We start from the raw sequence: 13,295 nt of genomic DNA, 5'->3' as shown, positions 1-13,295 counted from the left end.
ACCACAAAAAAGATACGTTCAATAAAAATTACATGGTTTTTTATCGTTTGGGCCAATTTCATCCAGCCTTTTGGCAACCTTTGTGACTTTTAAGTGATGTATAAAATAGTATACTTTATTTTTAAAATATCCATGTAAAAATATAACAAGTTTGCAAGTTTAACTTTGATATGTATCAATGAGTTTTTAAATTAGCTCTGTAACTTTTTAAAAAGGACGTGGAAGAACTTCAAGTGCTCGATTCTGGAGTTCTAGAGCTGTGGCTAATGCTCAAATCTTGACCTGAAAAATGTACGATAACAATCCACGCAAGTCCGATACGAACCATTACAATGGTCTATATAAATTTCTATCTTCTGCATCGAGGAAATAATAAAAAATTTGCCGTCCAATTCTTGTGCTTGTTATAAAAATTCAAAATACTATTTCACTCGCTTAAAAATAGAGCGCATACAATATTAGTTTGTACATATCTGATGGAAAATTTCACTAGACCAGTAAGTTGTAAAATCATAAAACCACAAGTCTAGCTAAACTTCAAATGCTAACACAGTATCATTGTTTATTCCTAAATACTAGCTGTGGTAACAAAATAGATTACATCTATACCACAATCCTATTCTATGAATATTTCTACAGTTAAACTACTCAAAACCTAACAAACCCTAACAAACTGAATCGAGCCAAAATAGATTACAAATCCTACCAGCTTTTTAGCTGTTGTGTTTGCTATTCATCGACTCTCTCAACAGCTCTCTCATCCTGATGATGGATAATGGATCCGAAATGTTGATGCAAACAAAATACACAATTGAATCCAGAAGCTTATCATAATATTCATCATAGTAATTTAATATCTTTGAATTCAATCCTTAAAGCTAAAAAGCACCCACTCGTTCAAACCACTCAGAAAACTCACATGCAAATGATATAAAACAAGCATAGCGTTTTATCCAAAGCAATTTGACTCCTGCCCATGTAAGAATAAGTCGATTGAATCGCTCACATTCATTGAAAGCCCTTCAAACCGAAAAACACTTGAATGTGTCAACAGAAAACTAATCTGGCCTCAACCCAATTAAGCTTATGTCTACTGTTCTCAATTTAATGAACTGATTCAGTACAGTTCTCACATCCTAAATCTCAGCCGTAAGGCTGCTAGAATAGTACATATACGTTACAATTGAATAAATTAAGCATTCAATTGGACTTCAGTATTCATAAACATGGTCAACTCAAAGTCCACCGCAGAATTTCCCAGGTGATAATCTAAGTGTACAGATGAAGTGGGGTGTAACTAAGCATAGCAGACAGTTAATACTACATCCTGCTTTATAGCAAAATTAGCAGTTTCTCCATATCATATCAGTTCAAACAAATTCCCAGACATCATTCTTCACGCTGTTGAATAGCAGCATGCTTCTCCATTCTTAAGATGGCACTGCAATCAAACGGGTAAGTTTAAACTAACTTTCTTAAACAGAGTAGAACCCAAATATGAAGCTTGTGTGATGCAACAAACGATCTATATAACTACAAAAACTTACTATAAGTTGATGTGTCTATCTGTTCAGGAAGCTCCTTAATGTCAACTTCAAATCGTTCCTGAACCTAAAAGAAATGCAGGGACAATAAATTATTAAAAAAGTTGTGGCAGACTCGACTCTTCAAAAGACTTTAATACCATGCATACCTGATTGAGTACATCTGAGTCTGCTGCAGAAGAAACAAAAGTAATGGCGAGACCCTTTGTACCAAATCGTCCTGCCCTTCCAACCTATATAAACACAGATTTTTTATTTCTCTGCAACAATAAATAGAAGAAAAAGAAGTAATGTTTAAAGTGAAAATTAAACAAAATTATTTAAAACAGTTACCCTGTGCAAGTAAGTGTCAGCTGAATCCGGCATATCATAGTTAATAACAATATTAACACGTTCAATATCTATTCCTCTGCCAACCAAGTCAGTTGCAACAAGAATCCTCTTGTGACCTTCCTTGAAACCTTTGTACCGAGTTAATCTGCATAAAAAAATATTTATTAAAATTTTATTTCTAATACTATCACAAGAAACACGTACTACTATTTGCTAAAAACTTATAAATCAAATATCTAAAAGAAATTTCAACATAAAACTTGCCGGAACAAAAGCCCTCGAGGAATAAAATAAAAGCATAATCCATTCTACCATAAATACTGTGGGATATAACTGTATAAGGCAATTGCAGGAAGCTTTCATTACAATTGTTACAGCTAACAATAAGGGGCCACAGAATTATGCAAATAAAATTCAATTACACCCCTTAGATATTGTACTCAACACAGCGGACCAGCAAATATACCAAGAACATTCCCACTTAAAAGACTGAACGCAATTGTTAACATGTTAGTACCATTGTAGATTCAAAAAGAAGAACAGCACCAAGCACACCTTTCTTCTTGTGGCATTCCAGAATGAATGCAGATTGATGGAAAGTTGCACTCCACAAGTAGCTTGTTAAGCTCCGCAGCTCTGTTAACACTCTTGACAAATATCACAACTTGATTGAAGTCCAGTGCATCAAGCAGATCATTCAGCTTCCGGTTCTTTTCCAGCTCACTCAGTTTGATGTAGTGCTGGAAGAATCTCAAAACATAAATACCAAAGACACCGAAGGAGAAAACATGGATTACTTCTTTTATCTGACTTATGCATTAAACTCAAATAAATTCAATACCTGAACTAATCCATGAAGTGTCAATTTTGCCTCATCGTCAACGTATATCTCCATAGGCTGTAAACGGAAACAAATGTGAGTGTAACATTAGGTGATGTGATCGCCATCAAGAGCCAACAGTGCCACAACAATCCCCTCATTGATCCAAGGAGCACATGTTGAACGAAAAGTACTGAAAGGTGCAACTAGCAGCTTCGTGATCCAATATACTGTCCCTGAATTCTGAATTTAATACTTCGCTATAGCATTGAATTAATTATTTGTATTGTTGTTACAAAACCAGTAGCTGAGGCCACATGTAACCCATGTCTCCGCCATGTGCAATTAATGTAAGTTGGCCACCATAGAAAATGCAGCTCTGCACTACCTCTAAGGCAGCTCCATTCTTGCGAATGCAAAGAAAAGGATTTAGGTAACATGCAATCCCAACTTTGGAATTACAATAAAGCTAGGGCAGTCCAGTGTTGATATGTTTGATGAGAAAGCAAAAGAAAACAAGGGCTCAACTAATGGATACAGAACATCAGGCAAACAACATGAATCGCCTTTGCAAATGTGTGGACGCAACTTATGAGCAACTCAAAGGGTTAAATGTTCATCTTTAAACAATGCTACAGAAGAAAGCATAACTATTATTCCATCTGAATGAAGTCTATTTAAATGAACATGATACTTATCACCCACTAACTAGTTTCCCTAATCATTAAAGTAAAGCATTGTGATGGATTAAATAGGTCAACTTGTACAGAAGACATTACATCTTGCATGAATCTCTTGCAGACGGGCCGAATCTCCTTGCTCAGAGTGGCTGAGAACATCATGACTTGCTTGTCATGAGGAGTCATCTTGAAAATCTCCTGGACATCCCTCCGCATGTCTATGGCATAAAAAACATTAAAAAACCATACTAAACAGAATATTTAATCAGAATCTTTTAAAAATACCTACTGACATACCAAGCGATTCCAGCATCCTGTCACACTCATCAAGGATAAAATGTCTGACATTTTTTAGACTCAAATCTTTTTCCCTTGCTAGAGCTAGTATCCTTCCAGGAGTACCCACAACTATGTGGGGACACTCATTTTTAAGCAATGCTTTATGGACTTTAATGTTTACCCCACCATAGAATACGGCCACCTTCAAGTCCATTAAATAGGTGACAAACCTCTCAAATTCATGGCATATCTGCAAATATAAAATGCAACTTCTGATAAGAATCTATTATCAATAGCAACAACCAATGTAACAATACAGAGAGATAAATTAAGGATGAAATAACCATCGGTCTATATATTAAGATACCTGATATGCCAATTCTCGAGTATGACACAAGACAAGAGCTGCAACTTGCCCAGGAACAGGTTCAATCTGTTGCAGTGTGGAAAGCACAAAAACAGCAGTCTTTCCCATTCCAGACTTGGCCTGGCAAATCACATCCATCCCTAGGATTGCCTGGGGAATGCATTCGTGTTGTACTGATAGAATCAAACAAAATAAAGTGATATCTCGGTTAGGACATTCACAATTTGTCTGATTCGGAATTCTCTAAGATAGCCATCATTATGCTCCAACTTTAGAGGCACAGTGCAAGTTAATTACCTGCACAACATTTACATGCACTTATTAAAGTACCATCTCAACAAAATTATAAATACACTACGTAGCCTCTCAATGATTACCATGATAATTACATCTTCAGTCAAACCAATAGCATTTTAATGAATCTCGTTGTTCCCATGCAGTAAAGTGGATCACAACGGACTCCTTCCCTTTTTCTAATACCAGACCATAATCTACAAATTTCAATTTTCATTTAAATTGAATACAGATTTCAAATCCTTGCTACAAGGGATTAGGTGAAACACAAACTATTGGTGAGCCCCACCTAACCATGTATTGAAGAAAAACGATTGATAAACTTCACATATAAGCATATAGCAAACATGTACAAAACAATTTTAAAGTCTCTTAAATCAAGTTTCCAAATCTATGATCATGATTGAGAACTTCTTCAGATTCATGATTGAGAACTTCTTCAGATTTATGTTTATAATACACTTTTGCAATGAAATGCTCCAAACAAGACCAAACTAATTAAAATTATCATTCAATATATTATTATTTACTTGGGTAAGATAAATAAACAATATCAAATTGATTCCAATAGAATAGTTAATGTATAATATTAATAATATTAATATTTGTCTCAATTTTTTAAGTTAAAATTTCATTTCATAAAGCATTACACAATAAAGACCTGTGCTATTGAACTCGGATATCAGCAACTTCCAAAACAAAAGCTGCAGTACACCTTGACTCGGACATAGTATTTCAACTTTTGACATCTAAATGAAGTACTAGCCTAAACATAAAGAATAAGTTCCACCAAATTTGAATTCAAACACCATGACATAAATCTATATACAACTTGAAACATAACAAGTTAAACTAAAATTAACAATCTTATAGATATATACCTTCTGAGGGATGTTCAAATCCAGAGTCTACAATTGCTCGGAGTAACTCTGGCTTCAGAAGAAAGTCCCTAAAGCCTGAACTATGGATGCCAACATAACCCCTGCAGAATCAAAAGGAAATCACTTATCAGGAAGTCGTGTTTTAAACAAAAAAATAAAATTACGTGCTAATTAATAGCACTCGATACAATAATGAATTTTCCAAAACATGTGAAATTATATATATAACCACTTGAAACTATACATAAAACCACTTACTTCTTCACAGTTTCACCGGTGCCCCTTACAGCAATTGACTCCTGTGCCACATCTTCTTCCTCGTAATCAAGAAGCTCCTCCTGGTAAGCATCACTCTCCTTCAATTCACCCATTCTCCCTTAAATTCTGCAAAAAGCACAGTAGCACAAAGCATTAGCAAAAATCAAATCCTCAAAAGAACAATAAAAACAATGACATCATTCAAATAATAAATATCAAGCAGCTTAGAATACCAAATATTTGTTTGATTGATATACATTAATTAGTGAAAAAATAGAATCTAAATATTATACACATGCAACCTGAAGGTGCAGTACCAATGACTAAAGCACCTTCAGTAATTTTGAGTCGAATCCTCAAATAGATAAATTAATTTTCAACCAAATTCTGCTTTTAAGACTGAAAAGCTAAAAGACTTTGCTTGCAGCGTGTGTGCCCAAGAACAACTTACTCAAAAGTGCAATTGTTCCGACAGCGACAGACAAGTTGCTGAACAAATTTCCATATTTTTGCTATTTAGGTTTTCCAAATTTCAATAATTTTACTTGTTAATTTTTTTCTCAAACACTATAGTAGAGCAAAAAATATTTAAATTCTACAAACACACTACTCAAATAGCAAAAATATTAAGGTACAATAAAAAACAATCACAAGTTGTGAACTGAAAAAGAAGGCTACAAAACAACTATATATCAAGAAATCAAAAATATTACTTAATGCAAGCATTAACATTTCTTCTAGCTACAAATTTATTATTTAACTGATGGATAAAAGGCTACAGTTGGTAAGGCTCCTGTGAAACCTAAAATTTATAATGCAGAACTTGAAAACCCTAAAGCTGCTATGGATGTCTCAAGAATTAGCATGTCAGCTACACTGTAGAGAGTGAGGTAGACAGGATCAATGGTGCATGAAAGAATGAAGCATTCGACTCAGTTTCAACTTGTGCGGTGGGTCCTCCAACACAAGGTAAAAGCATACACTGTTCATTCATGAAACCTGGCATGCAACTCAGGCTACTTTTCCATCCGCTGCCAAAGGTCTTGCCGCTATCGGGATTTCAAACAAGGCTTCTAGTAAATCTTCTGTATATTCCTATTCTGTTAAAAATACTTACAGTGCAGCTATTGAAGCGGTGAAACGGGTAGATCTAGAAACCAAAAACGCAAAGGGCTCTCATAAGTTTGAGAAGCCTATTCCTTTGAAATGTTCATGACTATCCACTCTTTTAGTTTTTGTGGGGAAAGTTTTAAAAGAAAAGGTGTATAAAGAGGAACACTGGGTTATATGTAAATCTAATAAATTTTGGCCAAGCATACTAGAGGTCCACACACATGGATCTCCCATAATTGGAAGCTATTTTGAATTGGTGGTTGTTTGCAAAAACTTGATAACTTCCTAGGCCGTTCCTGAAACCTAGGATTTTGGCCATACCACTTTTGCACAAATTAAGGTAAAGATGGATATCTCAAAAAGATCTCCTAGCAGATTATGAAAATCTACCCTTTCATTGTTGCAAATGTCATGCAACAGGCCATGTAGCATCAGATTGCTCAAGCCGGAAACAAAAACAAATAGGATCCTCAACTTGGTTGAAGGGCGCAAAACCCCCCAGTTTAATTGTTGAGAAAGCATTGGAGGAGCAGGTGTTTGCAAAGTCTTTTAAGAAGACTCCTTCAGTTCCTAAATCTTCTTCAGCACCTGATGAAGGAGTTTTATTGTTACAGGAATCTTCTAGCTCAAAATGTAAATCCTTCCACGGAAATTTGATTGCCTCGTGGGGCTGAGAATGCTACAGGAATCTTCTAGCTCAAAATGTAAATCCTTCCACGGAAATTTGATTGCCTCTTGTGGGGCTGAGAATGCTCCTCCTCCTACCAATGCCCTCTCTTCGGGGGTTTTGGAAAAAACTTAAAATTTTGAGTATAGTCTAAGGAGTTTCCCGTTTAACATGGTTTAATGCATGTCTGGTTAGCCCCATTTTGTTGCTTTCTCTGTAAGTATTAGCCCCAATAGAACCCACAAGTAACCTCTCAAACAAATGCTGGCCCCAACACAAATTCAGTGTTTGCTATAAAAGCCTAGTGTACAAACTGTAAAGAGATCAACATATATAATAGTAACAAAACTAAAAGTAATAAAATTGTAGTTAAATGAAAACAAAAGCAGCAAACTCATCATACCCAAAAATCTTCAAATGAATGCATCATGGTACACTTGTCTGCGATACCCAAGAATGCAGTATAATCAAATATACTATCGAAAATTAAGCATCGAAAGAATAAGCTACCATTGCCTGCTATGTTAATTGTTAACAGGTTAAACACCAAATTAAACAGAAAACAATGTCATTAACTTCAATATGAAAATACTACTGAAGAATAGATGAATAGAAATAATTAACCAAAAATAGCATCTACTACCAATCATAAATGATTTCATTCAGTTCAATCAACAAGAGTTGAACGGTAAGGCTGCGGTCCCCCATGGAGGGGGGCTTCCTAAAAAATAGAGCAGGAGATGCTGAGATTTTTTAGGAAAATTTTAAAGCTGCTGGTCCCGTTCAGCTTAATTAAAGTTACGAAATTTAAGGAAGTTGGTGGTCTCATGAATATAATACCTTTGTCTTCTATACTATGTGCATAATAAAAACAAGTAAAAATAATTCATTTCCCTCCAAAACTATTTTTTAATAGAAATTAAACTCAGTTGTTTGACAAGTGGCAGATAACATCCCTAAGCTGGTGGGGCAATTTCTAGCCCCAATCCTTTTTCACCCGCTTAAATTTGAAGGCCTAAAAGTAGGGGCTCCCATTTTTTGGGAAAAAAATCCAATAATCCCACAGCACAAAAAAAATTCTTCATGGGACCACCTATTCAAAAAAAAAAAAGCTTAAGCCCCCCTCATGGGACCACTGCCTAATTGGAAACTTGAGACCTAAGTAGCCAATTCAGGTGTATGTAGGGAATCGGGTATGCAGCTACAGCCAAAAACATCCCTTTGGTTCAAACTTCAAAATTAAAAATATCTATAAGCATTAATTGATCTGTGTAAGCATCCACATATGATCAGCATGGCCTGTGTAAAGCATTTATACACTCACTCTGCCTATTTTATCATTACACAATCCATATAATTGCCTGGGTATGCCCAGGTTCACCTATGCCGAACCATAACCGTACCCGACCCTGATTCCAGCCTCCAAGGGACAAATCCAGCAACGTGGATAGAACAAGTTCGAACCATTCAAGCAACATATAATTGTGACCATGCCCACCATGTTATGTTAATGGCCATAGCAGACTAGCAAGTCCCAAAGGGGAGTTACCAACCTCAAAATTACAGATAAATATACCCTTTTTCAAACTCCAACTCACAAGTTTTAAAGCATCAAAGTACTCTCTAAAAGGCATACTTCGCATACTGCTTCAATGACATTTAAGCAAATGAACATTAAATCCATTAAAGAAATCCCCTGACAAGTGATCTAAAAGGATCTAAAACAGCAGAAAACAATAAGACATCAAAAAATAATTACTAAAAGAAATCCTTTAACTAAAACATCAACCATCTACACTGGCACTGTGGCACATAATAATCTTGCACGAAAACAACAGAAAAAGTACGCAAACAGAGAACAAATGACCTGAGTCGCCTCAGCCTCACAATATATTCTTATAATATAAAGGGCAGAAGATACATTATTACTAAAAAGTAAAAAAGAAACAACAAAAAGCTCCATATTTTACAATTTCCAACCTTTAAAGCCACAAAATTTCCAGTCCATAATATTAGCTTGAATGTTTCAGGATTTGACTGTCTAAACCTTTTTCCATTAACATTTCATAATACACTCTATTTTCTGTTCTCTTGCTATCTACATCCTGATGATGAATGATGGGGGGCTTTCCTAAATGTTTATAGAAAAAGATTAAGTTACCGAATTGGGCATGGGAACAGGGACGGGGGTACAAAACGCCGGTACGGAAGAATTTTTTTGGAAGGTTGGGTCCGTTTTTGGTACATTCATACACAAATAATATATATTTATATATACACACATATATTTACATATACATACATACATGTGTGTGTGTCTCTCTCTCTGTGTGTGTATTATGTATATGTATCTACACACATATGTATGTCCATATGTATGCATATGTAGCTAAAAAATAGAATTTAGTTTGTCATATAGCAATACATATGCTAAACAAAACCACCACAAATTTCAAATTTGGATACTTAACATACTAATTTAAATTGAGCTTTCAATATCAAAAAGATCAAACTAGAATCTTAAGATAGATGAGTTCTAAGTTTTACTAATCAGCACTGTCGGTCTTAAGAATATCAAAAAGATAAAAACTAGAATCACTAAACATTTCAGCATCTAAAAACATGAACCCTGGAAGTACACCCAGAATCGCCTGAAAAATCCCAAGATTCAGCAACTTAGGAAAAAGGTTTACACTGTCAAATTCAGAATCATTCAACCTAATTTCAAAAGCTTTTAAATAAAAAAATAAGGGGGGTTAACCTTTCAAAACATAACACAAACGAAACGATTCTACCTTTTCTAATGATCCAACAAACAGCAACAGGAAACTGAAAAAAATATTATCATACGTATATTTTCAAACCCACCTACTTTTCGTCAATAGCATTGCTTTACAGAACTTCATTAAGGGAATTTTAATTGAAGATCAAATTTCCCCAAAAGTTGAATTCCTCAAAAAATATAAAAAAGTGTTGCAATAAAAAACAATTAAAAACTGAAACTCAAATTCAAACCAAAACACTTCTTGAAAATTAATAACAAGCCCTAGATCTTCTTTAACAATACAGATACAATGATACAAGAAAAGAAAAACAGAACATAAGAAACATGCGCTTCAAGTCAAGTACTTTTCATTCAGGCAATATAAATCCCATAAAACAATCTCACATAGCTTGAACAAAAATTAAATACTAAGATGGCTCACCTGTTAAAACCTAACACAAAAGAAGCGGTTTCACCTTTTTTATAATGATCCAACGAACAACAGGAAATTAAAAGACATATTAACATACAAAAATATTCGAACCCACCTACTTCTCATCCATAGCATTGCTTAAAGTTACTTTATTTAGAGAATTTTAATAAATGATCAAATTTCACGAAGTTCAGATCCTCAAAAAGTATAACAAACAATAAGACTCTTAACACTTACATTCAGATAAAAAACATTTCTTAACAAACAATAACAAGGCCTAGATCTTTCTTAACAATACAGATCCGACGATACAAGTAAAAAAAAAAAGAGAACATATGAAACCTACGCTTCAATAAAACACCTACTTCTCATTCAGGCAATATAATCCCATAACACTCATGATCTTGGCCGAAGCTTCAAAACCCACTAGTATAAGATTCAAGGAATACATGGGTTTAGAGCAGAAACAATTTTTCATGGCTTGAACAAGAGGTGTCACTGACTTGACAAGAGCTAGACACTAACCTGTGCTTCAGTATTCACTTCAAAAGCTTTCAAAAGAGACCTTTGATCCCATTATTAAAGATATGCTAAATCTATTTAATATTTATCAAACAAAGGAAAGATCAAAATAATTTAACTAAAACCTTGTTGCTCATATTACACACTGGACTTCACTGAAAGTCCAGAGAGTCGCGTCATTCAAAAACAAGGATAATGATCACAGGATCAATTCCCCTGGATTTATCCCTGCGTGGATGGAGGGTAGCTCATGTGGATGGAGGCTATACTTGTTGTAGTGGTGCTTGTTACAACTTTGCTTGACAGGTCCCAAAAGGTATTTAATTCCACACACATACATATTGTGCTGATTACCTGACTTCAAGCTCCATATACTAAGCCATATCAATACAGCCAAGAAAATTGACCATCACATATACAACACAAACCCTATCCAATCCAAACTTACAAAAATGCATTGGCCTAAAGGCTTCAATCGAAAACAAAAGAGGAAAAACCTTCCAAGACTAACATGAAACTAAACAATGTCTGTTGACTTTCACCCAAACAAAAGATAATTATTCCCCTTTAGAAAGGAGGGGAAAAAATCTTTTAGAATTCCTTCGGACCAAAAAATATATTACATTTGGTCTTGAATCCAACAAAAATTAAATAAAAGATTTCCTTTTCAAAAAAAAAAACCCTTTCCGTCTTCCCATCCAACCAAAAAATACGTAAATATTTCCCTAGAAAAAGATTGCCTTTGAAATCTTTCATGGCAAACAGTCCTATCGCTCTGCCGCGAACTAAATATTAACCCTTACCTTCAGCTCAAGTAATCTCCGCTTTACTGTTCGAAACCCTAAACATAGAAAAAATTAAATACATGCGAGCGCAGAGTTAAATAAAATTAACAAAATTTCGTAATATAAAAAATGCATAAGTGCATGAACCCTGTGAATCCAACAATTATAAAAATTATAAAAACAACCAAAAAAACCATAGATTTAACTTCTTAAAGCTTCTTTGCAAAGACTCTGTAGAATCATTCATGTAGTAAAGAAACAGCTAACTACCCTAAGCAGCCACAAGAAAACTAGCAAAAATGAAGAGAATAGATATATTTAACATTTCAAAGCCTTGACGACTATGGATGATCGGATGATTTACCGGAAATAACAAAGCGAGAATCAAACGCGCGACCTCTGCAACCTGAATAAACAGACGAAATAATGATAATAACAATACTAGTTTCGAGGACAAAGGAAAATAAGAAGAAGAAGAAACCCTGGGTATGCCAACGCGCTGGAGGTCTACACGCTGACGGGTTTCTGCCCTTAGGGTTTCAATCACTTTTTTTAATTATTTATACGGTATGGTAGGGTTTGTTAAGCAGAAAAAAACAGAGGTTAACACTAACCAGTAACAGGTATGCGTGTATCGGTTATTCTCTACTTGGACTCTTTTAATACGAAAGCTTTAAATAGTGTTCTACTTTATGGTTTTAATTGAATTTAATTTGGGTAATGATGTTTTACTACTAGTATTTGTATTAAACGAGGGGTAATTGAGTTTAATTTGGGTAATGATGTTTTACTACTAGTATTCTTATTAAACGAGGGGTAATGGTTTTTGCAAATGAAAAAGTTGATATAATGTCCTTGCCTATTTAGGTTTGATTTATGTTTTAGCTCCTCTAAATGCAAATAGTGGGAAAATTATGTAGAAATTAGTATATGTGTCGAAAAGAGGTGTAAGAGTTGTGTAGGTAAAACATATATGTAAGCTAATATGTTAGTACAATTGGATTGGATTTGTATATAGAAGATATAAAAATTGTATCATAAATTAGCATTTACATGTACTAAAAAGAGGTGCAAGAGTTATGCCAATGAAAAAGTATACGTAAGCTAAAATGTTAGAGTACAATTTTATTTTTGCTTAGAAAATACAATAGTTTTAATTACTATTTTTTGTAAGGTATTATTTAAAATAAAGTGTAAAATTTTATTTTTATTTTATGTATGGAATATTATATTTATAGCTTTACTTTTGGGGGAATGACGAGACTATTGACATAAACACATCTTATAGGTGAAAAGTAAATTCTCAATGTTTTTTCACTTAATAATAAATATCAAATGACATTCACAAAAGGTGTGAATAAAAAATTATCTTGTAAGTTGAATTGACAAATCTATTTATAAGACTAAGAATAAACTTGGTTACTTGCAACATGTGACTTAAATTGTTGTAGTTTTAAGAGGGTTTGAGAGTAGGAGAAAGACTGCTACTAAATGTTGATTCTAGGGATATGATTGTAATTTTGGGCTTGTATTGAGAATAATGTGAATTCTTCTT

At 34.3% G+C, this 13,295-nt stretch overlaps 1 protein-coding gene across 1 annotated transcript; it reads right to left on the bottom strand.

Annotated features, from left to right (window-relative positions):
• Positions 1-977: 977 nt before the first annotated feature.
• Positions 978-12,368, bottom strand: LOC131062452 (DEAD-box ATP-dependent RNA helicase 15). The gene is made up of 12 exons (XM_057996119.2): positions 12,105-12,368; positions 5,457-5,582; positions 5,199-5,299; positions 4,024-4,196; positions 3,675-3,906; positions 3,477-3,595; positions 2,719-2,775; positions 2,433-2,617; positions 1,878-2,022; positions 1,694-1,777; positions 1,548-1,611; positions 978-1,441 (listed from the first exon to the last, which is right to left on the bottom strand). Exons 2-12 carry the CDS (start codon positions 5,567-5,569, stop codon positions 1,431-1,433), a joined length of 1,284 nt encoding a protein of 427 aa, XP_057852102.1. The 5' UTR covers positions 5,570-5,582; positions 12,105-12,368; the 3' UTR covers positions 978-1,430.
• Between the last annotated feature and the right edge of the window lie 927 nt (positions 12,369-13,295).

Source organism: Cryptomeria japonica, chromosome 5 (genome assembly GCF_030272615.1).
Source record: "Cryptomeria japonica chromosome 5, Sugi_1.0, whole genome shotgun sequence".
Taxonomy (NCBI): Eukaryota; Viridiplantae; Streptophyta; class Pinopsida; order Cupressales; family Cupressaceae; genus Cryptomeria; species Cryptomeria japonica.
This window is presented reverse-complemented; position numbering and strand designations above follow the sequence as displayed.